Source organism: Alligator mississippiensis, chromosome 4 (genome assembly GCF_030867095.1).
Source record: "Alligator mississippiensis isolate rAllMis1 chromosome 4, rAllMis1, whole genome shotgun sequence".
Taxonomy (NCBI): domain Eukaryota; kingdom Metazoa; phylum Chordata; order Crocodylia; family Alligatoridae; genus Alligator; species Alligator mississippiensis.
Window position 1 is genome coordinate 97,121,700 of NC_081827.1, and position 24,665 is coordinate 97,146,364.

Below are 24,665 nucleotides of genomic sequence, written 5' to 3' on the forward strand. Positions count from 1 at the left end.
GTTATGAGGTGCTCAGGTTCTAATGTGTCCTGTAGGATGGTCAGAACATTGCTGGTGGCAAGACCCGGGCTGTGTTCATCTGTCAAAGATCAGTCTGACCCCAGACACAAAATTCTTCTAACCCAGCTGCATTTCTTCAGTAAACCTTCCCCAGAATCGATCCTGTGGAGAAAAGACCTAACACACAAAGTCACTCTCCTCTGCCCCCACAGAGGCTGGAAGGGAAAAACAACTTTTGGCCAGGGCTTTTGTGTGGCTCAAATACCACAGAGAGCTGTTACATCAAAGCTCAGGTAAACTGAGACAAAGTAGCTTCTTAACACTGACCACAATTTGCTTTCCTTAGGGATAGAAGTGTCTGGAAATAAAGTGCATGTTTGATTGCATTGGGCTCATCGCAGCATTCCCGACAGATGCTCTCACCCAGCTGACACATGGAGCTCATTTTAACCGGAATCAGAATAAATTATAGGCCAAGATTTTCCAGCCTCCACAATCATCAATAGATTCAGCTGCTCTTTGGAACAACCCTCAGTCCCAAGAGCATGCAACAAAGGCTGCACTTTAGGGGTAAGAATAAAACCTCCAAGGTTTCCACGTGGGAGCAATCTGCTTGGGTGCTCCTCAGGAATGGCCCCAAAAGATGCTGAAGTCTGGCTGAACACAACACATTTTAACACCGCAGGCTCTATGAACAACTGCTGAACTGAGCAGCTGCTGTATTTGTCTTACCAACAGTTGTGTTCAGCCATGTAACACAGTCTAGGAAGGCAATGTGGTGAGGGATAGGGATTTATTATTTACTATTGCTTACGAGAACTAAGGGCCACAAAATGAAACTAGTAGGTAGCAAGTTTAAAACTAACAAAAAGATGTTCTTTATTACACACAGAGTGCCATTAGAGTGTGGATCTCCTTGCCACCAGATTGTTGTGCGTGCTGACAGTTTAGCCAGGTTCAAAAAGAGATTGGATGCTTTCTTGGAGGAAAGGGGCAGCAGTCGCTATTGAGCACAGGAGTGAGGGGCACCATCCGAATCAGACCTTCCTAGGCCCTAAATGCTGGAGGCTGCAAGTGGGAGAGCAACAGTGGGGAAAAGCCCCTGGTCATACCCTCATCTTTTGCTACCCACTCTCTGCCACTGCGTGACAGGCCTTTTTGACGTGCCTAGCGAATCATGGGGTTGAGCCCATCAAGGAAGAGCTTTTCACCTTCCTTAGTGGGGAAGCTACTGGAGACACATCAACTGAGTTCAGGGGAAAACTAAAGAGAAAACAGGGACTGGAGTCACGTCACAGGTTCAAAACAAGTGCTCCGAGGGGGGACACTAAGCAGAGCACACCAGCCAGTGCCCACTGGCCTTCAAACACATCCTGGGAGCCAGTGGACACTGCATACTGAAACTCTGCTCGGATACATGAATGGACAAGGGACAGGAAAGCAGCCCCACAGTCCCCAGGAGTCATCCCAGCCAGTCTCCTTCCTGGTCAGATAAATTGCGAGTTTAGCCAGGGCCAGAAGGAGGTTCATCAGGAACCTCCGGGCACTTGGTGGGGCCAGAAGACTGGACAAGTCAGGTAAATTTTCTATCCAGTGAATGGCAGCTCTTAAATTTTTAACATACACTCCATCCTTGATGAAGCTGAAGTTGGTTCCTTATTCCCAGTTCCTTATTCCCAATTCCTGTTTTTTTCAAAAGTAATCTTTACACAATTAAAAGTTTCTGGTAAGGGATTTGATATGCTAAAGAATTAGAATATAATAAAAAATGTATATTTACTAATACAAATGTAAAATAAGATTATGTACCAAGTATATAGCCTTGAATAAACAGCTGAGATTAGGCTGAGATTATGGGGGAAAATCCTTTTAGACTCACCCCAAAACACACATCTCCATCCCTGGGGGATACTTTTGAATACGTCACCACCGGGGGACTTCTGCCACCGGGGGACTCTCCCAAAGAAGACTGGGCAGAGTCCTGCCCAACCTGAAGGTCGGTTTCTGCGCTGCTGCCTGATCCCCATCACATGCTGCTGTCCACCCCTGGAAAAGTCATGACAGGTGCTTATCCAAAAATCCTCATATTGGCCTAGTTTTTTGTCTAAGACTGCTGCACATTTAATAGGGGGGAAAAACCAAGAAAAAACCTAGTGTAATGTTTAACATGGTTGAAACCTGAATCAAGAAGTCAAATAATACAACGATGTCCCAAGTCAGCGAAGTAGGCTCCATCCTCATAGCAACAGGGTTTCCAAAAAATTCGTATTTCTACATACATGGGCCCCATGAGCTTGAAGTTGGTTCCTTCTTCCCAGTTCCTTTTTCAAAGCTCATCTGCACACAACTAAAGATTGTTAACAAGGAATTAGGCGACAGAGTTAGAATTGCGTCAGAAATATAGATTTATTAATAACCAAGGATCCTGGTTTTCTCCAATTTAAAAAAAATCCCCAATTTTCAGTTTAAAAACAGTAACCCCAAAACCACATTTTTCCATGATCAAAATGAAACACTATATATAAAAACATATATATATATAAAAATACCACATATATTAAAATGAAACACTACATATATGTGTGTATATACACGCACATACATATACACCACTAATATACATAAACCCCACTAATAAATGTGTGCGTGTGTATACAGAGAGAGAGAGTGGTGTTTTGATCATGGAACAATGTGGATTTGGGGTTACTTTTTTTTAACTGAAAATTGGGGATTTTTTTAAAATCCGAGAAAACCAGGCTTTCCTGCTAACAATAACAACGTAAAGATGCAGGCTGGGTGGTGGAGCCGTGATCTCATTCGACATTTGTACTAGCAAATCTACACCGCCGGTGACGCCCCAGCTGTTTGATCTGCCTGGTTCCTCACGAAGAGCCTGAACGTCGGTGGCAGAGGCGATATCTTTCATTAGACCAACTAGACAATTGCAAAAAAAAATGTCTGTATTAGCAAGCTCCCGACTTCAACCTATATTACTAACAGCCGGTCACTGCGGAAAGGGCTCGGGGAAAGGAACCAGCTTCGGGCTCCTCCATCCTCGGCTGCCCCAAGGCGGCGGCGGCGGGAACAGGGTCGCTCCGCGGCGCTCTACGTGTATCCCGGCCTGTGCCGGCGCGGCCACGTGACGCGGCGTCGCTCCCGGATTGGGCAGCGCGGGCAGACGCCCCCGGCCGGCCCCGCCCCGCTGTGCTGTGCAGCGCTCTGCCGGCCGGCCAGGCGGGGCAGGCGGCGGCGGCGGCGGCGGAATGGCCGAGTTGGGCGGCGGGGTCCGCGAGCGCATCCTCTGCCTCTTTGATGTGGACGGGACGCTCACGCCGGCTCGCCAGGTACCGGGGCTGCACGCGGGGAGGGAGACCCCCTGTGCCCGGCCTTTGCCGCGGGCCGGCCAGGGCAGGGGCATCGTGCTGGTGTCCGGCCGGGCTCTGCGCGGCTTCCTCGTGGGGAAGCAGGCTCGGGCTAGATGCCAGGGTTTGAATGACGCTTTGACTCTTGGGGGGGGTCTGCAAAAAAAAAATAAATAAAAAAATTGGGCTGCCCGTCACGATGCCCTGATAAAATCGGAGACCCCCCCCCCTTCCCCTTTATGATTTTTAAATCTTACAGGGGGCTCTTGTGTCTTATAGGGCCCTGAGCTCCCCTGTTACTCAAACCCTGCTAGATGCCACCCTGAGGTCCCTGCCACCCCATTTTCTCTGAGCCCCTGTGATGGGGGAGGGCAGGAGCCAAGCAGGGCTGGACCTCAGAAGCTGCAACCGGGCCCCCACACGTGCCATCCCCTGCGCTGAGAGCTACCCAGAGAGCCTGTGACATTTCCCTCTTTGGAGGTTTTGAAGCCACAGGCAGACCAAGCCTTGGCTGGGATGATCTAGTCGGCGCTGGTCCTGCTTGGGACAGGGGGTTGGGCTAGATGCCCTCCTGTGGTCCCTTCCAGACCTCGTCTTCTAGGAGTCATCCCTGCGCCACTCCGGCCAAGCTAATCCAGGCCCCACTGCCCTCTGCTGCGTCTTCGTCCTGAGCTAGCTGGACCCAAAGGCGGCCGGATGCTGCTGCAGGCCCTGGCTCTCATGGGGGCAGCTGCTTCTGAGGGCAGAGGCACATGGAGCAGCTGCCATCTCAAGCAGAGATCCCTCAGGGGTGCCAGCCCCGTGTGCCCACATAGCCTTGCACCGCAGAAGCAGGAGGTTGGCTGTTATGGTTCCCCTGCTTTTCTTTTGGCCCGTTAGGGCGGTAGGTTGCATTGTGTCAGGGTGGACGGCAGTCTTATGTGGAGTTTAGATGATGGTTGTATGGGATGGTTTGGATAGGGAAGATCCTGCCTCAGGCAGGTGTTGCACTAGGTGACCTTTGGAGGTCCCTTCTAGCCCTGCTCCTCTATGATTGCATGAACTGCTTCTCGCATGCAGCCCCAGAGAGACTCGAACCCGCTTGCTAAGAGCACAAGCGAGGGAGGATGCTCTTGGGGATACCAAAGGGAGGAAATGAGGCCATGTCTTCTGTGACCTGCATGGTTTCTCATCCCCTCTTACTGCCGCCCAGAGGTCGGCACCCTTTAGGCACACCTGGAACCAGACTGGTGCCGGGTTTGCGCTTGCATGGCTCTGAAGCTGGTACTATCTGCACATGCAATGGTCAAATGGGCCTGGCAGGGCGAACTCTCTCCCCTGCATCCCAGTTGTTTTGTTTCTAAGGGCCTCAGCAAAGCAGGCCTCTGCTGAAGTAGAGAAGGGTTCCCTTTCTGTTGGTTGACAGCAGTGTGAGAGTGTTATGCAATGGGCAGCCTGCAGCATCTGCTTGGTTTTCTAGGGAGGAAAGGGAAGCCTGCCCTCTGCTCACAGCCTCGTGAAAGCTGTCTGTGGTACTTGCTTAACCTGTTACCATAGTGCCTAAGGCTCACCCTACTTAATATGTTGATCCAGGAAGTAGGGAAGTGCTGTGGTGCCTATTTAATAGAGAAGCAACTGAGGGCACAGACGGAGTCATGGTCACCCAGGGAATCTGTGTTCGAGAAGTGGTTTGAACTCTGGTCTCTTTCAAGTCTGAGGCTAGGGCCCTAGAGCACTGGGGGATGGAAGATGCTGGCATCTTGTGAGGGAGGAATGGGAGCCGGGCTAGTGAATCCAGGTGGAGAGCCTGGAAGCACCTAGCTCTTCCAAAATAATGCTTCCTGCACCCCCACATCCTTTCATCCATTGCCCTTCCTAGATGTCTCACCCTTGCAGCTACAGGCCAGCTGATCTCCACCCTACTATGGGTTGCATGTAGACCCACATATGCCTTGGCCTCGTGCAGCCCTTTTGTGACTGTTTACCCATCTGTACATTCTGGCCCGGTCCATCTTTGAAGAACTGAATCTGCAAAGATCTGTGTGATCCCTTTCCCATGCCTGCAAATGCATTGTGCTCGCAGCACACAAGTGTTCCCAGTGTTTCACTTACATATTAAATATATTTGGATTTGACTTGTGATTTGCATAGTAGGCACAAGAGCAGTGACCAGCACAGTGAAGTCCTGCTTCCTGGTGGGGACCTTCCCTTGCTGGCTGCCAGTGAATCGCACCACCATGTGTTTAGCTGGGCAAAATATGGCTCACTTCTTGACCTGTTTCAGTTTGAGTTTGATTGATGCCAATGTGGATGGTCCCAAAAGAGGATCAGGCAGTCTTCTCCTTCCTGTGTCATGGCCCTTGGAGAATTCTCTGAATCCACTGCTTTGGGGAGGTCAGCTGGGAACTGTGGGCTGCCAACCATGGCAAAATGATGTAGAACAACAGTAGCATGGAAACAATGCAAAACCATGAGAGGTTGGAGCATGGGTCAGAATGGAAACAGTGAAATGTTTGTGTTTAGACCAGCCTCATCCCACCAGTTCAGTTCTCTAGTGCAGACATGGCCTGGAGGGCTCAATATAATGCAGCAGGATAGTGACAGTGCTCTTGTCCCCCTCATTTAGCTGTAGCAAATTAAGATGTTTTTGGTGTTTTGGGGCACTGTGCCTGGTAGTTGTCAGAGAGGGTTGTTCATGCTGTTTTTAGATTAGATTAGATTAGACCAACGCTTTTATAGGATGGCTTAGTCAGGGATAATCCTGCCTTGAGCAGGGCATTAGATTAGATAACCTTCTGAGATCCTTTTAGCCCAGTTTTCTGTTATTCCTTACCTTGGGCAGGGGTCTTGTGAGGCTAGATATGTGTCTGTAAGGCTCGTTGGGAACTGCAGATGGAAGGTGTTGCAGAGGGCAAAATATCAGTGAGTCATTTGTCTAGACCTTTGGAGGTAGTCAGTTTTGAGGTCATCCCCCAATCTGCAGCAAGTGATAAAGGAGAAAACAGGGCCCCAAGCATAAGCAACAAGCAGGGAGGCATGGGGAGGAGCAGAAGCCTGTTGCTGGGTGGAGTGCACCATCTGAGCAACAGCAAGAGGTCTTTATCTTGCGGAGATGGAATGAAAAAACAGGCAAACAAGAAGGTGGAGGCCCTGGAGCAGAGTCCATGCCTAAGATGCCCCTTACAGAGCACCTCTGCCTGGCTTGTGAGCTCTCAGAGGGGAGGGGTGGGCTGGAGAAGCCCTTTGGTCAGTAAGCACTCGGTGGGGCCTTTGCTGTTTCACCTGGAATTCTGTTAATGGGATTAAGCAGTAATGAGCAGCTCTTCAGGAGAGGGCAAGGGACAGGGAGCAAGAGCTCTTGGGAAGGCCTTATTTGCCGATCTGTCCCAAGCTATTTACCTGTTGACACAGCTTTGTTTGTTCCCAGGCTGGGCCACCCACTGGAGTACTGTGTTCAGTTTTGGGCCCCCCACTACAGAAAGGATGTAGACAAATAGGAGAGAGTCTAGCGGAGGGTAACAAAAGTGGTGAGGGGGCTGGGGGACATGCCTTATTAGGAGAGGCTGAGGGAATTGGGCTTATTTACTCTAGAGCAGGTGTGGTGGCAATTATTTCGGGTGGAGGGCTGCTTACTGAGTTTTGGCAAGCGTTGGAGGGCCACATGACAGGCAGCTAGGGGCAGATAAATACTAATTTTTTTAGGGGCCCTGTGAGCCAGATAGAATGGCCTGGTGGGCCGCATCCAGCCCGCAGGCTGCATTTTGCCCACCCCTGGTCTAGAGAAGAGAAGACTGAGGGGGGATTTGATAGCAGCCTTCAATTACCTGAAGAGGCTGGAGCTGGACTGTTCTCAGTGGTGGTAGATGATAGAACAAGGAGCAATGGGCTCAAGTTGCAGCAAGGGAAGCTGAGGTTAGATATTAGGAAGAATTTTCTAACTAGGAGGGTGGTGAAACATGGAACAGGTTACCCAGAAAGGTGGTGGGATCTCTATCCTTGGAGGTTTTTAAGACCCAGCTAGACAAAGCCTTGGCTGGGATAATCTAGTTGGGAATGGTCCTACCTTAAGCAGGGGATTGAACTAAATGACCTTCTGAGGTCCCTTCCAATCCTAATGTTCTATTATTCTATATTGTTCTGAGGGGATCCAGCCTCTTTGTGTGGGGATCGTTGCGGGGGGGCGGTAGGTATGGCACATCAAGTGATAGGATATTTCATAGATTTCATAGACATTAGGGCTGGAAGGGACCTCGGAAGATCATCGAGTCCAGCCCCCTGCCCGGGGGCAGAAAGTCAGGTGGGGTCATAGAATCCCAGCAAGATAAGCATCCAAATTTGTCTTGAAGGTGTTCAATGCAGGTGCTTGAACCACCTCTGATATCAGGCTATTCCAGACCTTGGGGGCTCGGACAGTAAAGAAATTCTTCCTTATGTCCAGCCTGAAACAGTCTTGTAATAGTTTATGACCGTTCGACCTAGTCGTCATCCCTTGGGGCGCTCTGGTGAACAAACGTTCCCCCAGATACTGGTGAACACCCCTGATAAACTTATAGGTGGCCATCAGATCACCCCTGAGCCTGCGCTTTTCCAGGCTAAAGAGCCTCATAGCTCTCAGCCTGTCGTCGTAAGGTCTGTTTTCCTGACCTCTGATCATGTGTGGCTCTTCTTTGGACTCTCTCAAGCTTCTCCATATCCTTTTTGAATAGTGGGGCCTAAAACTGGATGTAGTACTCCAGCTGCGGCCTCACCAAGGCCAAGTACAATGGGAGAATGACGTCCCAGGATCTGCTTGAGAAGCATCTATGGATGCAAGCCAGCATTTTGCTCACTTTACTAGACTCAGCATCGCATTGAAGACTCATGTTCATCTTGTGGTCAGTGATGACCCCCAAGTCTCTTTCTTCCATAGTGCTAGCCAGCATAGCACTGCTGAGCCTATATGGATGCTGCAGGTTTTTCCTCCCAAGGTGGAGAACCTTGCATTTTTCAGTGTTAAACATCAGGTTCTCATCCACCCATTTGCTGAGCCTGTCCAGGACAGGACAGGATATGTCAGAACAGGGTGCTTCTCTGGCAAGACATAGAAGTACAAGATGCTTATCTTCCAGTGATCCTCCACACACATGCATAGACAGAAGGAACCGTTTCCCTTCCCCCTCTACCAGTCCTGTTCTGTCTGTTTCATCCCCCTCATTTTTTTTCCTTCCCACTTTCCTCAGTCACCTCAAATCTCTGTATTGCATGGGATGGGAAGATGACAGCACCTATCTGTCTTTCCCTAGGGCTAACCTTCATGTGCTTCTGTGGTGCTGCCTGGGCCTGGAGCAGCATGCATTCAAGCTGTCCCCATGTCTCCCTCACAGAGGCCCCCCATGGGCTTACAGATTCACAGAAGTTTAGGGCTGGAAGGGACCTTGTGAGATCATTGGGTCCAGCCCCCCGGCTCTGGGCAGAAAAGACTGCTGGGGTCAAGTAACCCCAGCAAGGTATGCGTCCAGTCTCTTTTTAAAGATCTCCAGGGTAGGTGCCTGCAAAACCTCCACTGGGAGACTATTCCAGAATCTGGTCACACAAACCATAAAGAAGTTTTTCCTTGTATCCAGTATGAAACTTTCTTCTCGGAGTTTATGACCATTGCTCCTGGTTTTCCCCTGGTGCTTTGGTGAATAGTTGTTCACCTAGCCCCTGATGCTCTCCCCTTATATATTTGTAAGCTGCCACCAAATCCCCCCACATGAAGGCCTGGACTCTCAAATATCTACTGGCCACTGTGTTCCCTTTCATGGGGGCCCACATGCAAGACGAAATGGTGGATTGATCTGTAGTCATGCAGCCTTCCCGAGTTCCATGGCAACCCATCCCAGGACAAATGGGGCTCCTAGTAGGCTGGGAAATACCATCAAGAGTCACCTCTGGTGTCTGGAAAGGCCTGTCCTGTACACTGCAGCTCGTCCATTACTCTGAATTCTAACCCTCTGTCTCCATCCTGCTCTTCCAGAAAGTTGAGCCGGAGGTGGATAAGTTCCTGCAGGAGCTGCGTGGCAGAGTCAAGATTGGCGTAGTGGGTGGCTCCGACTACTCCAAGATAGCCGAACAGTTGGGAGAAGGGGACGAAGGTGAGAGCCTCCCCTTCGGCAGGTCCTGCAGAGGTGGGTGGGCATTGGCAGGGTGGGGCTGTTGGAGACTGGCGGGAGCAGCTGTTCTCCTTGGGTGAGAGGAGCCAGTTGAACTCGTCTTTGGTAAGCGCACGCAGCTCTAGACACCTGAGCACTGAGGACACATTTGCACACCATGATGATGCCTGCTCATTTCTGCCCAGTGTGTGTCCTGTCCTGCAGACGTGGCAATGCTGCCAGCTGTAGAGGGGCCCTGAGCTCACACCCAGCACTTCTTCCAGATGTGCTTATTGGTGTCTGCTCAGGGTTGCTTTAAGGAGGCTTATGTTACCTCATCTCTAGGCTGTAGCACACACAGAGCTGGAGTGGGCAGGATATACTTCACAGCAGTGGTCCCAGGTGTGGTACAGAGGCAGTGTAACAGTGCCCAGCTGCTCCAGAGAGAGCATGGACTACCAGTGCCAGCTCACACTGCTACTGTTGTTACTCATGGCACTGCACAGGGGGCTTGGCCCAGACCGCCATTATTGCTAGGGGCCCAGAGCTCCTCCCCAAGGACCATCTCCCAGGCTCACTAGCATCAGGGGTAAAACTCTTGCCCCTTCACTGAGCAGGGGGTTGGGCAACAAATGAGCAGCTCCCCAAGCCAGAGCTGCTGTTCTCCCCATTGACAGGATAGCAGAACAGAGGGCAGCGTTGTGCCTGTCACCTACTGTGATCTGGTGCATCTGTACCTAATGCACAGATACAGGGCTCTCTTGGGTCCTGTCTTTGTGCTGACCTTGTCTTGCCCAAAAACAACACTCTCAAGCATGCAGCTCAAGGCAGGCAGCTTCCCAAACCAGAGCTGGGGTAGCCACATCCGTTAGCATTGCTGGATGACAGGGCCAGTTAGGCTGCTTCATGCCAGTTATCCTGCTGACAGCACCACATGGGTACAACAACACTGCTTCCAATTTAAGAGACAGCCTGCCAGAAGTAGCACAGCATGCTTGGAGATACTGTTCCAGGCCAGGGGAATTTACCCTGTAGACCACGTGTAAGAGCCCATGCTAATGAGTCTTAGTTTGTGCTTTATGCTGTCCTGGTCTGGCCTGGTCATGGCTGGGTAGAGACAGGGCTGCATGGCTGGAAGACTCTTTCCACTTGCTCCCAGCGCTGCTTCATGGCAAAACATTCCAGCTTTCTTCAGCTCACAGAGTCTCTCTGAGCACCCATTAGGGTTGCAGTTTTATGGGAATTCTGTCAAAGGGAAGGGGGTATGTGCTCAGACATTCTGCACCAAGGTTGAGCATGAGTGAAGGGCTGAGGTCTTAAGGCCCTGATCTGCTGTAGGAGGCTAAGCAGAGTTCTTGGCAGGGAGGGGAGGAGGCAGGAGGGATGAGACAGGTGGCCTGTCCTCCCTCTTGCCTTCCTTTTCTCCCCTTCTCCAGCTTCAGAGTAAAATCTAGAGCCGAGTTCTTCCTTCTGGCTTGTTGACAATGACAGGTCACCTGGTGATGTAACTCTCAGCTTAAGGGAGCATGAAATTACCTGCTGAGTTGGCAGGGGTCTGTTTACTGCAGCCAGGAGAGGCTGGAGTGAGATAATCAGCTAGGGTGCTTGGAGACATCCTGGGAGGGGGACTGGGGGTGGCAGGGAGGGAGGGAGGAAGCAAAAGGGAAAGTGAGCAGCCTGGTGTGGGGAAAATGAGCATGTGTCTGGGAGGCTGCTGTTCCTAGGCTCTGATCTCAGCTCTGCCACTGACTTATTCTGGGCCTTGGGCAGATCACTTCCCCTCACTGTGCCTCAGGTCTCCACATCACACTGGGTGTTTCTCAGGCATCTGGATCACAGAGAGCACAGGGCAAAAGATTGTGGAGTTAAGGCTTGGGGGGAGGTAGGGGCTCTGATGCAGCCATCACTCAGCACTGCCACCTCTTGGAACACTAGACCCTATTGTGCTGTTTTTCTCTCTCCCTCTGCCCCACCCCCTCCCTGCAGTCATCAAGAAATTTGATTACGTCTTTGCAGAGAATGGTACTGTGCAGTACAAGAATGGGCAGCTGGTCTCCAAGCAGGTGGGTCTTGGTCTCTTGATCTGCCTCTCTTCTCAAAGCCACTGGTTTGCTCTTTCCTTGTCCCTTCCAAGTTCCCTCCCCAGCCCAACCCTTCCTCTGCCTTGTCTCCCCCAGTTCTCTCAGCCCCAGATGCAGCAGCTGTCTGACATCCTCCCAACATCTGACCACTCTGCACTCCCAATCATAATTAGACCTGTCTGACTTCCCTTGTCCCATTGTCCCTATCCTGGATGGATATTGTAGAACAGTCCGTTCTGGGAAAGCAGCATCCTCCAGCCCCTGCAGGGCTATCTGGCAATAGCTTTGGCTTCACATTCCATCTAGGCTCTTCCTAATTTCCCCACCTCCTTTCCCCACAGGCTATCCAGGACCACCTGGGGGAGGAGCTGCTGCAGGAACTAATCAACTTCTGTCTCAATTACATGGCACTTCTAAAGCTGCCCAAGAAACGGTAATGATCCCACCCAGCCCCATAGCTGCCTCTTTGTAGTTCAGATACAATCCTTTACAGAAGGCTTTGGGCCCTGTGACCCTGGTTAGAATCTCAGTCCCCTGGGTTTGCTCTTGTACTAGCTGTGTATAGTGCTAGCACATCAGATACCTCCACAGGGCACAATGCAGAGCTCTGCAGAAATCTGTGAGCTAGCTCAGGTATGGGCAGTGGTAGAGCTCTGTTAGGGCAACTTTTTGCTCAAGCTGATCTACCCTGCTTCTCGGAGAAGCTCATAATCCAGAGCATTGTTTAACCTGGCTGGTCTGTTCCTGGTGCCTGAACTGGCCCCATGAGACTAAGTGGGTGTTTCTGCTACAGTATTGCACCTTGCACTGTGCCAGTTGATACATCCTAGCCAAGATCAGAATCCCATTGTGCTGCCTGAGAAACAATCCAGAGGGCAGTCCCTGTTCTGAAGGGTTTGCAATGTAAATAGGTGAGATAGGCGAAGGTGGGGAAGTACAAGAGTTGTCATCCCCTTTTTGCACATAGGAAATGGGTACAGAGATTAAGCCCAGATTTTTAATGGTGTATTGGTGCTCAGCTGCCAGCTGAGCCTAGACACCTGTGAAGACTTGGGCCTGAGTGACTTACTCACAATATCTGGCAAAGCTAAGAGAAGAACCAGATGTCTTGCATCCCCCTCCAGTGTCTTAACCACAGAACCGGGCTTCCTCCCTGGAGCTGCCCTAGCGTAGTCCTTTGCTGTGCTGTATTGCCAAGTGTGGAGAGCTGGTTCCTCTTGGGTTCAGCATGATAAACACTTTCTACCCAACGTATGGTGTAGCTCTCATTCTACCAGGCTCCCTACAGGCACACTCCTGATATAGCACCATTAACAGCTGCTCCCATGTAAATGCTGGATTTGCTCTCCTCTGACCTCCTGAGGTCCCTTCCAACCCTAATTTTCTATGATTGTGTGATTATTAAATGTGTTAAACCTGCCCCTCCCCCCTTAGAGGGACCTTCATTGAGTTCCGCAACGGGATGCTGAACATCTCGCCCATTGGCCGGAGTTGCACCCCAGAGGAGCGAATCGAATTCTCTGAGCTAGACAAGGTAAATTGCCAGGCCTCTCTGTCCCCTCCTCTGCTCTCACAGGAGACACAGCGAGCTATTTTGGTCATGTAATGTCATGGTGTTTGCTTGTCCTCTTCATCCCAACCTACATTAGAGTCCCAAGCCTTGTACTCAGGTAGCCAGGCCAATAACAGCCTTGAAGGCCTTGGGCTTGCCTATCTTGACTGTGAAGGTGGAGGCAGCAGTGTGGATGGGAACTCCCAAAGGAGCTGTTTTGGGGTGACACTGAAGAAGTGACCTGATCCACTGCCACTGGTCAAAGTGGGCTGCTCACTGCTTACATGCAACCACACCTGGTACTGGAAAACCTTCCTCAGGAACCCCTTCCATTTTCCATGGCATTTCTTCAGCATAGTAGCTGGAGATGGCTCCGACCAAAATGCTTGGACTTCTTAGCTCAAGTCCCATCCAGCCAACACTCTGCTCCATTTCCCCAACCCAAACACAGCAGGAATCCATGGTTTTCCAAACCAAGAGGGGCCAGGATGTGTGTCACTAAGGTGTGTGGAGAACTCTGTGATTCTGTCAAGTGGCAGCTGTACTGGACTATCCTTGAAGACTTCCTTTTCCCCAAACCAAAGCCTGAAGTGATTGGTCCAATAGGTGCAAGACCTAGAGACACAGCTGGTGATATCAGTTCCTGGACTGGGCCCCCAAAGACGAGCAACATTGCAATGAAAGGCATCGGCTCCCAGGCAGCTGTGCAAAAAGGGGCTCCAATCCAGTGTAACCAACAACTGACCCATGCAGCCCTGATCTAACATCCCTTAGGCTAACTCTGAGGTGGGGTCACAGCAGCAGCATGGCACTGTTCCCAAGGGAAGGGAACTGCGTGAAGGGAGAAGCAAAGGCAGCATAATTGTGAGATCATCTAAGATCCTGCACAGCCCACACCAAATCCTGGGCCCCAGGTGCTCAGTGCAAGAGACAAAGAAAAGCAGTTGTGTCATGCTGGTTGTTGGGATCTGAGAAGAACAGAGAAGCCTAGGGCTAGAGCTAGAGAGGCAGTGGCACAAGAGCCCCATTGAGGGCTAGTCATTCATAGCTTCCCCCTCCATTCCTCTCTGCAGAAAGAGCGGATCCGAGAGAAGTTTGTGGCAGCCTTGAAGACAGAGTTTGCTGGCAAAGGCCTGCGGTTCTCTCGAGGTAAGCAGAGGGCCCTGTGATTGCTGTGGCTGCCCATGCATTGTGTGTTCTGTGAGAATCTCAGGTGGGAAGAAGCCCTGGCCATTTCTTACCTAGAGGTGACTGAGTGAATGTCAGGGATGGGAGCCCAACCAAGACCCCTTGGAAGAGAACATGGGGTGGATTTCCCATGTGGATCCTTGGGTGGGGAGATCTCAAGCCTTGGGGTCCTATGTAATGTGTAGAGAGAAACAGAAAATAGGTATAAACAGTACCTATGAGTAGTGGATCTTTTTCTTGGGAGATCAGTCAGATGCACTGGCTTTTGTTCCACTGAATTTCAATAGGTTCTCACTTAGCTCTGCTGTACCAATAGAAATGTAGGAGAGGAAACAGGGATTGCTCTTGCTTCTGACACTAGCAGTTGAATTGTTCCAGCTGCAGAGCCAAATCCTTCCCTCTGGTTCACCTGTGCAGCCCCAGTGATGCCAGGGGCACAGGAGAGGGAAAGCCCCCAATTTGCTTCTTGGCTCCCCTGCTGCATTTGCAGGGCAGACTGTTAAGGAAGCAGTCTCTTCTTCTCTGGTAAACCTAATCTGGAATCATTGCATTGCTGTTTGTGCGCAGTGGTACCTCCAAGTAGGACTGCGTTCTCATGGCCAGACTTGCAGGAGTGAAACAGGCAGCAAGTGTCCTGGGGGGGAGTTTGGCCAGGATGGAGGTGGAGGTGAATGTTGGGGAGGGTGAGGGATGGGGCTGCATTCTTTAAAACTACTCAGAGGTGAAGGTAGAAAGAATCAAAATGTAAGGTGCCTATTAAAGAGCACCTGTTAATGAAGAGCATAGCAGGTATGGGGGGGTAGGACGCTGTAGGGTGATGGGACACTTCCCTATTTAGCTACATAGTAATTCAGAATCTCAGTCTGCCTGCCAGGAACTTGTGTATCCTGGTAGCCTCTCCCGGCTGTGCCATCTTGGCATTGACACAGGCTATTTGTCATAGCAAAGACAGACAAAGCATCGCAGTCCTGTTCTCCTCCCCAGCTGCACACTAGGCAAGCACAGAACAATGGTCCTTTCTCCCAGTGCTTTGGTAAGCTGCTTTCACTAGGCCACTCTTGTGACCCAGTGCACAAAGATGACAGGATCTGTGAGCTCTCTGGTCCTCTGAAAAGAAAGCACAAGATGTTTCGAGCTGGGCACCTGAAAGTAGAGGTGCATAAAAACGGATTCCCCCATCTCCCCTTAAAGCAGAGCTGGAATTGATTTGTCTGAAGCTCTGAAGTGGTAGAACCCAGGAGCTCGGATACCCAGTGCCGCTGGGCAGTGCTGAGACAGCACTCACTGTCCATGAGTAGAGCACCCTTCTCCCTTCATGGGACTTTTCTAGCCATATCTGCTGGTGTTGGGAGCTCCTGTTGCTGCCCAGCTCAGCTTGAAAGGGACAAAAGACCTTGGACTATGCCATCTTCCTTGCTCAGTGATGGATCAGATTTACACATTCTCCTGGCACTGGGGTGGCCAGTTGGATTCCTGCACTACCACAGGCTTAGGTGACTTTGGCATTGGTCAAGTTGCTTCACCTTTCATCCATGTCCTCCATGGGTGCTTGGCTGTTGCCCTACTCAGCACAGTAACACCTCACCCCAGGTGCCCTGTCACAGAGCCAAATTGTCAGCCCTAGGTTCTGTTTTCAGGCTTCCGCATGCATCATACTGGCAGAACTAAGCACCCACAGATGGGATCTGCTAGAACCAGCTGATTGGGGAGTCACCAAAACTAGCCACAAATGAAAGGAGAGGAGAAGGGCAGGGCCCAGCTGCTCAAGCAGCTGACTGGCCAGAGACCGGTGCCGTTCTTCTGGCCAGGCAGACCCCGCTCTTTACTAGGGATTATCAACCAGGAACCTTCCCCTGGAGCTAAGTGGCTCATAGGTAGTCTATGCCTGGTTTTCTCGTCTGTGAAAAGCTGGAGAGTACATGGACCCCAGACTAGTCAATAGCCTAGTAGCTGGAGCACCCACAGGTGGTGTGGTTCTGAGTCCTTCAAATCACATGGAGTGGGGATTTGCACCTGAGATCCTGGTCCAAGCCCCTGTGGGCCTGTCTCAGAGCAGGGACTTGAATCCACACTTCTCCTATTTTAAGTGACTCCTCTGACTAATAGATAGTTGGCCGTTTTTAATCTCAGCTGTTTAAATAGGATATTTATTGGGCCACAGAGACAAACAGTGTCTGTAGCCTCCTGGTTAGGGCATTCCTCTGGGATATGGCAAATTGAGGTTCATGCCCATGCTTCAGGAGCTATTTATTTATTTATTTGTACAAGGTGGGGCAGCTCCAACAGAAGAGATTAGGTATGCCCTACTCCAGCCTGCTCGAGAGCCTTGTGGCAGTGTCCTGAGAGTTGGGACACTTGGCCTTAAGTTCTACCCAATCTGGAACAGGAAATCTGCATCTCCAACATCCCAGGGTCAGTGGCGTGCGTACATACGCGCACAGAGTTGTTCATGCCTTTGTCCTGAGCAATTCTTAATCTGCTTACACTCAGCCCCTGGTGCTGTTGTGCCTCTCTACCTATCCATAGCCTGCCTCAGCTCCCCCCGCTCCAGGCAGGATGTGTCAAGTAACAGGTGTTTGGCCTACTTTCAGGACTAGCCCCTGTTGATGAAGTACATCTTCCCCTGTCTAATTTGATAACCCCATGCTGAGGCCTCAGAGCAGTTTCCTTGCTGCAGGGCAGTTTCAGCATGTGGGGGTTCTGCACATGCTAACCAGCAGAAGCTCAGAAGCAGCTGAGCAGTGGTTTTAAGAGTCAGTGATGCCTAAAGACTGTGGGCTTAGGCAACCAGAAAGTGCCTTTGAGGCTTAATGCCTCAGCTCACCGTCATAAGGTGGGAGTGCCAGTGCTTCCCTTCTTCATGGGTATTAGGGGGATGTGTATATCGCAGACTGTGAGGCCCTCGGACACTGCAGGGATGGCGGGGATTGTTAATAGCCTGCTAGAGCTTCTCGCATGTTCCCTGGTAACAAAGCTGACCTCACCACTCCTACACCCCAGGCTCCTGTGTTCTTGCTCATGTCCTTGGCTGAGATCAAGGGCGCCTTGCTGACGCCCTCACAGCTCATTGTCATAGAAACGGTAGCTGCCTGCCTTCATCCCAGCAATGCATTAGAGCAGTGGTTGCCATGGCAGGGTAATGTCTTGCTGCCGTCTGGGAAAGACTGGGTTCACGCAGCCAGGCCCTCTATACTGCCCCAGCCTAGTGCCCAGCACCCTTCCCACTTGCCTGACAATCCCTCTCCTGCTGGCAGGTGGCATGATCAGCTTTGATGTCTTCCCAGAGGGTTGGGACAAGCGCTACTGCCTCAACGTTCTTGATGATGAGAGTTTTGACACCATCCACTTCTTTGGGAACGAGACAACCCCTGTGAGTACACCCTTCACACTGGCACCTGGAGCGGAGAGAGAGGGGAAGGGGCATTCAACTGTTCTCTGAAGGGAGGGACCTGTTCCCCTCATTCCCCAGCTCAGTGGTTCTCAACCTTGTTAGAGTCACAGTGCCCCTTGGAAAATGCCAGCTCTTCGTTTTCACTCTTTTTTTGACAGCAGAAAAATAGCACAGCAATGCTTCTGGTGCAGAGAACTCAGAAAGGCCACAACAGGTCAGAACGTCTTTTTCCCCTATGGATTCCTATTTGAAATCTGTGGGTTTATTGTGGGAATCGCATGTAGGTGCTTGCTCGCCTGTCAGTGTTCATATTGTACAACACCTTTAAAAGGCTCTCTTGGCGGCCCAGGGTGCTGGGATGCCCTGGTTGAGAATCCCTGACCGGTTCCTATTTCTCTGGTCTCTCTTAGTTTTGTTAGGCGATGCTGTCCTCTAGTGGTGAAAGAAGGGAGAGCTCTTGTGTACCAGAACATGCTGCTGCACCATGCCAGACTGCTATCCAGCCTACTTTAGATGCTAAGCCTACAACCAAGGGACCAGTAGTGCTTGGGATTATCAAGTGATGTTCTTCCCACCAAGCCAGAACTGACTTCCTGCAGCATCACAGTCCTCAAAGTCATTCTGAAGCTGATGAGGCCACAGAACTAGGGAGATGCAAACCTGAAACTCTGACCACATCAGCAGAGGCAGGAACATCTTTGCTGCCTCTGCCAATGGTGCAAGGTGGTCCTTACCTGCTGCTGATGTGGCATTCATTGGTTTTGCTTGTCTCCTTTCATATATCAGCAGTCTCTTGTGCTCAGTTGAGGTTCCAAAAGACTCTTCACAAATGTAGGGGTAAGGTGTTAGTACTGGGGTCCTAGCCAAGCCCCAACTTAAGTTGCTACACTGAGCTGGCCTAGGTCTCTCTCCATTATTTCACTTCATATGGTTACAGTGCCCTTCTCCATCCCTTAATGTGTGCTGTAAAATCATGTGGTGGGTGCAGGATGCCAGGGACTGCAGGCATACTTCCAGTCTGATCCACAAGCAAAGTCAGTGCAGTAGGGATGTGGGCAGATGTTCACTTGCCCTAGTGTAACTTATATGAGCTTTGTATGCTAATGTAAGTACACTAGGATCAGGGTCGGATATGCAGCTGTTCCCAGGGTAGTAATAGGTGCTATTACAAACCTTTGCCACTCAGTGGCAGGGGAGCAAATAATAGCTTGTTTACATTTAGCAGACATTACTACCCCAGGTTGGAAGCAGACAGATGATACCTAAACAGAAGTAACTTATACCTTTATAGTTTTACCTTGACTATTTCAGAGGAAATTCTCCACAAGATTGGGTGAAGTTACCCCAGCATAGGAGTTTGTGTCATCTGACTGCTACTTCTTTACAGAAATATAATGCTTATTAGACCAATGGAAATACTTAATCCGTCCACACTTTTTGACACGTCAGCCTTACTCCCTACATGGGGTTTGGATTTGGTGTTCTTAACAACAACATTGGGACAAAGACTAGTTCAAATCACTTTCCTCCCATAGGGACTACTCAGCCCACAATTTAAATTCTCTCTCTCATAGAGCCACCCCAGCCTCCATTCTGTCCAGTGAGCTAGTAAAACCCTTGTAACCCATCCCCAGCAGGATCACAATCTGTGAACAGTGCGGTGCATCTCAGGTGAGCACTGTTTGCCTCTCACTGACTGTGTTTCAGTGACAGGTGGGTGACCCTTACAGAGTCTGAAGTGCTGTTGGGGTTGTACAGGACAAGGGAAGCTATATGCAGAGTGATGGCTACAACTCTCTCTTTTCTTTCCCCCTTCAGGGAGGGAATGATTATGAGATATATGATGACCCACGGACAGTGGGGCATAGCGTCCGGTCTCCCCAGGACACAGTCCAGAGATGCCGTGAGATCTTCTTTCCAGAAAGAGCCAATGAATGTTGACTCCTGTACCCCTTTGGATCTTCCCCAGTACCCATCACCAACCTCCAAGATCCCACATTGTGAAAAGCACCTTCATTTGAGGACTCTGTTTGGGGTCCACTGAAAACTGCTTTCCAGAGCTGGTCATGAGGGAAAGTTTTAAAGTGTTGAGTGCAAGTGGGTGTGTGCAGGGGAAGGGGGAGGTACGTTAATCCTTCGCTACCTCCATTGATGGCTGGGGACTTGTGGGACCAGTTCTACTCCCACCATCAAAAAGACTCTTCCTTTTCCAGGTAAGCGCTCCATTCTTGGTGGGTGATGGTTTCCTGCCTTGTTGGTCTGTGGCCTGATAGGGACCAATCACTACAGGCACTCTTTTTCTCTCTCTCTCAACATATCTGCACATGGGAATACACTTCATAGGTTCATCCCTAGACACAGTATGTGGGGTAGGGTGATCACTTGGCTATAGTTGGGCAGGACAGTCCTGAAATGGAAACATCAAGTCCTGGTCCTGGGCTGCATGACTCCAGGACAGCATTTGTCCTGGATTCCCAATATCGTGCAGGGATCCAAGTTTTCTGTTCACCATGGAAAAACGCAGGAAATGGCAGGTTTTCCCTTGCAGGCTGGCAGTATTCCAGCCTGCCAGGGGATGCAGGAAGTGGGATGCAGGGGGTGTCATGTGCATGTATGTGTACACATATGTATGTGGCCAGGAATACAGCCAGAGGCAGTGGTGGAGAGCAGCTTCCCCAGATGCCTGCAGGGAAGTCTCCAGGAGCCCCGCATTGGCCGCACTGCTATGGCAAGGTGCTCCCTACCCACCTGGCAGCAGCAGGGCTAGTGGTGCGGAGTTTTGCCCCCAGGTAGACGGGGGCATCACCATGGCAGTGCAGCTGGTGTGGGACTCCTGAGGGGAGGGCAGTAGGGCAGGGAACCCTAAGTCACAGCAGATATCCTGCATCCTCCTTTGCCCGCCCACAGGCTCCACAAAACTCTGCTCTGGCTGTGCTACTGGGAGGGAGAATCATCTTAAGTGCCCCTCTGCCAGCAAAAGTAAAAGTCAGTGCCTATGGGTCCATCCCATTAGTCCCTGTTGCACCTCTAGCCTTGGGAAAAGGCCTGGGACCTGCAGAGATCAAGGGCTCTCAAACTGTTTCATTCTGTGGACCAATCCTTAAAGGTGACCTGGAAAGAATATTTTAAAATGAGTGTGCGCCCTTTTATTGCATGTGTTCTAAAGGCCAAGAATTTCTTCCTTTCTGTGTGGAAAGGATGCCTTGAGTTTCCACTTGGGTTTTTATATGCAAGTGAAATGAGGAATGTGCAGTCTGATCTCTTCTGGTTTTGCTGGAGAACTTCAGGTCTGCAGAGCTTTTTTTGAACTCTGAGCAACAGTAATAGACTGGGAATTAGAAGTTTTAGTAGAGCTATGCTTCATCCAAATGGTAATTAGGCATTGGAGTGAAGTAGGGGTTAAAAACAAAAAATGTTTTTAGCAGTCTGGCCTACAGTGCTTTGCCAGCAGAACAGAGAGCTCCCATGCCCAGAGCTGCTCTGCCAGCAGAGTTACTCCACCCCTGCTGAAGAAAGTAGGGCTATTACTGCCCCCTGGTAACTGGCAGAAGGTGTGTGCAGACAATCCCATGCCTTCTGCCAGCTGCTATGATCCCTTGAGTAACTGGTGCCTTCCCAGGCTGCACTCTGTGCTCTGGCTGAGTATAGACCAGGCCTGACTGCTCCCTTCTTTTCCAGTTGCTCAAGAGCTGGATTTCTATTGGAATATTAAAAAAACCTTTCCAACTTTCTTTATCCACCTTAACAGGGGTGAGACAAGTATCCTCTCTCTTTTCCTGGTCACTTCTAAGGAGGCAGATGCAGTTGCACAAATGCAGCTGTCTTCTGGTTTTTGTCCTCCCTGAGAGCAGGACTTCACATCCAGCAGGACCAAATTTCCTGGCCCTACATAATCTCTGATTTTTGTCTTTTTGTTTCTTATCCTTTATCTTGGGTAACTTTTTGTGCATCAGGAAGCCTGACCCCTGTTATATGTGTATTGAGGTACAGTGGCTGAAGAAAGTCAGGGATTCAGTTGGAGGAAGGTTCTCTGTTATATCCTTCCTACTGATGTAGTGTTTGAAGCTCTGTGGTGAACAGAGAGCTAGGAGCTCTGAGTTCAAGATTCCCAGAAAAACCCTATGGGTTTTGAGCATCTCCAGCTTTGGATACAGTAGACAGATGCTCCTCTGTCCATGTCCTTCATGCCATTGTCCTCCAGAACTGCTGCTGCCTCCTTCACCAGCCCCCTTTATTTTTCCCAGTCCATTTTCTGTCTCCTCTTTCTTCTGGGCTGTTGCTTTCCTTCATTGTCTGTGTTTTTTGCTTTTTCACTGTGGGTCTGCTTGGCCCATGTAACAGATGGCTCTTTGCTTCCTGCTAGTGGCTGGACCACTTACAGAGGTTCCTGAGCGTGCTTCTGACAGACACTAGAGACTTGTGCTTTTAGGTTCAGGGGTTCATTTCCTCCTTGGAAATGAGGACCAACCCCTCCTTGAAAGTCACTTGCTTTGTGGCTCCCTCCCAACTCCATTTCACTCCACAGCAGGCTGTGGGGACCTGGAGTCGAGCTGAGTGTCCGCACCTCATTTGGAGTTAGTGATCTGTGTGTGTGTGCGTGTGTGTTTGAGGGCTGTGGGAGCAGCCCCTTGCCTGGTCCACAGAGGAGAGGAGTCCATGACTGCTCTACGGGGCTGGTGGTGCACCTTCAGACAGCAGAGTGGCCATCATGGCTCTGGTTTTAAACCAGTCTTCACTTGGATCATGCAAGCTCCCTTCAAGCCATCAGCCCAGATGCCTGATGGCTGGGAGCTGGGAAGATCCCACTAGCAGCTTCCTCAACAGCAAAGTTTAAGCTTGTTTCTCAGGGTTCAACCCTTCTTTCCTCCCAAAACACTGCCTGCCCTGGCAGGAGTACGACATGGCTCTTAGAGGGGGATTGGCTTATACTGACTGGATTGATCTGTACCACTGTCAAAAGCTGGCTCTGATTTTTGGGTATGCAACCTGAGACCCAAGAACATCAGAAAGGTCATGTGAGATCAGAGCAAAAGCCCTCCTAGGCCTGGGTCCTGTTTCCAACAGTGGCACGTAATGGGCACTTTAAAGGAAGCACCCCCAACCTCCGAGTCCTGACACTGTCTTGCTGAAGCCTTTACTGCCCTCTTTGCACACAGCTGGTAATGCCACCCTCCTCCCCCACTGTGACGCTCCCTCCCACCTGATAGTGTCAACCCTGTAATGTCACTGCACTACGGGAGCCCTCACAGCAGGAGCAGCCATTGGTGGGGAGAGCATATTGTGTGCTGAGACATGTGGGCCTGTGGGAACAGTTGTGGAGACAATTGCCGTGAGGCGTCTTTGTTTTCACCTGGTCTTAAGGCTGCACCTGAAACTGCTGTATGGTCTCACTGTGACAGAGGGGGTGCTGGGGCTTGTGCAAACTGAGCCTTCTCCCTCCGCCCCTGCCACCTCACAACTGGAAAATGTGAAATGGGGAATATGCCACCTCAGTTATGCCACCAACTAGTTGCAGCCATCTCCCCCACCACACCTGGAGACAAGAGGCCTCTCCCTGCACTGCCTAGAGCTGGCCTCAGTTCTGATTGAGCATGAGCACCTGTGGGGTTTATCACTGTATGATCGTGTGTGTATGTAAAAGTGGAAGGACATGTGTCATTGACTGTGTAGCCTGTGGCTCTGTCCGTAGCTGTGTGAAAGAAAAGAAGTTCCCCTGTGACTGACACTAGCTGTTAAATAAAGCAATTTTATTTTAAAATGCTATTAAAGGTATGGAATGGAGCCATGGAGGGCAGTGTGCTGTGTATCTCTGGACTTGAATGCTCACTGAGCCATACAGGGAAGGAGTGGGAAGATACCGCTCCCATTGCATACGTGTTGCTGGAGAGATGTGACAGATCAGAGAATAGCTGTGCAAAGCCTGGGTGATTCCTCAGCTGGGGAGTCTGTGCCCATTTAGAGATGGGCAGCAGTGGAGAGAGTGGGAGGCCCTGGATGGCCTGTTCTATGTGGCTGGTTGGAGCCTAGGTGCCCCCTCATCTGCTGGATGGCTGAAAGGTACACAGAGCATGTGCTAAGTATGCAGTCAGCCCTCTGCACAGGCACCCCTGTCCTTCCATTCCTGCAGCAGCCTGCGGTGGAGGATTGAGACCTGCAGGCTTCAGGTAAGGCTTATCTGAGTAGAACCAGAGCCTGCTCCTGAGTGACATGTCCTAATGGGAGCTGGGAAGGGCATGAAGAGAATTCAGCATCTCCCCAGCGCTAGAGGGAAGCAGTTTGGTGCAGCATTTTCCTTTGAGACAGCTACAAGAGCAACGGAAATAATGGGGCTCTGCTTATTATGATCCTTTTTACCAAAACAAAAGCTGCTTTACAAGCTATGAATTGGCTGCTGCTCAGCAGAGCTCAATTGCAAGCAGACTGGATCATGGCTGTACTACTGGTGTGGGAGCTGCATGGGGTGTCTCAGCACCACACTGCCTTCTGTCACACAGGCCTGCCCATAGATATTACAGGAAGTCTCACAGCACCACTCAGAAGTGAGCTAGGACTGTTCTCTGCTAGTAGAGACAACTGCTAAAGGTGATCACACTGGAAGAAATCCTTGCAGCAGGTTGTCTTTATCACCTTGCAGCACTTAAGGCCCTAGAGCTCTTGCTGATATTCCTACAGGTGCTTTCTAAGCCTGTTCCTACAAAAGCATAGGACAGTGCTGCCCATCCATACCCTGGGATATTGCTCTACACTCCCTAGCAGAAGCAATGGATTGCAGTCTTTGGGGCAGAGACTTACCTTTTCCTTCTGTGTTCATACAGCATCTCCTACAAAAGGGTTCTGGTTCATGACTAGGATTCCTGGACAGTAGTAGAGCAGTGAATGCAAGGAAGCTGTCATACTACCCTTCTGGACACTCACTCCATATGGTGCAGAAGACTACGCAAAGGCTCAAGGCAATACAGAGTAAGCTCCTCATAGTCTGAGGTTTATGGCTCAATCCTC

The 24,665-nt window shown here is 50.5% G+C and overlaps 1 protein-coding gene across 1 annotated transcript; it reads left to right on the plus strand.

The window, feature by feature from the left end:
- The first annotated feature begins 3,206 nt into the window (after positions 1-3,206).
- On the plus strand, positions 3,207-19,690 carry PMM1 (phosphomannomutase 1). The gene is made up of 8 exons (XM_014607491.3): positions 3,207-3,344; positions 9,340-9,457; positions 11,441-11,517; positions 11,877-11,968; positions 12,970-13,069; positions 14,161-14,236; positions 17,530-17,645; positions 19,485-19,690. Exons 1-8 carry the CDS (start codon positions 3,264-3,266, stop codon positions 19,605-19,607), a joined length of 783 nt encoding a protein of 260 aa, XP_014462977.1. The 5' UTR covers positions 3,207-3,263; the 3' UTR covers positions 19,608-19,690.
- The last annotated feature ends 4,975 nt before the right edge of the window (positions 19,691-24,665 follow it).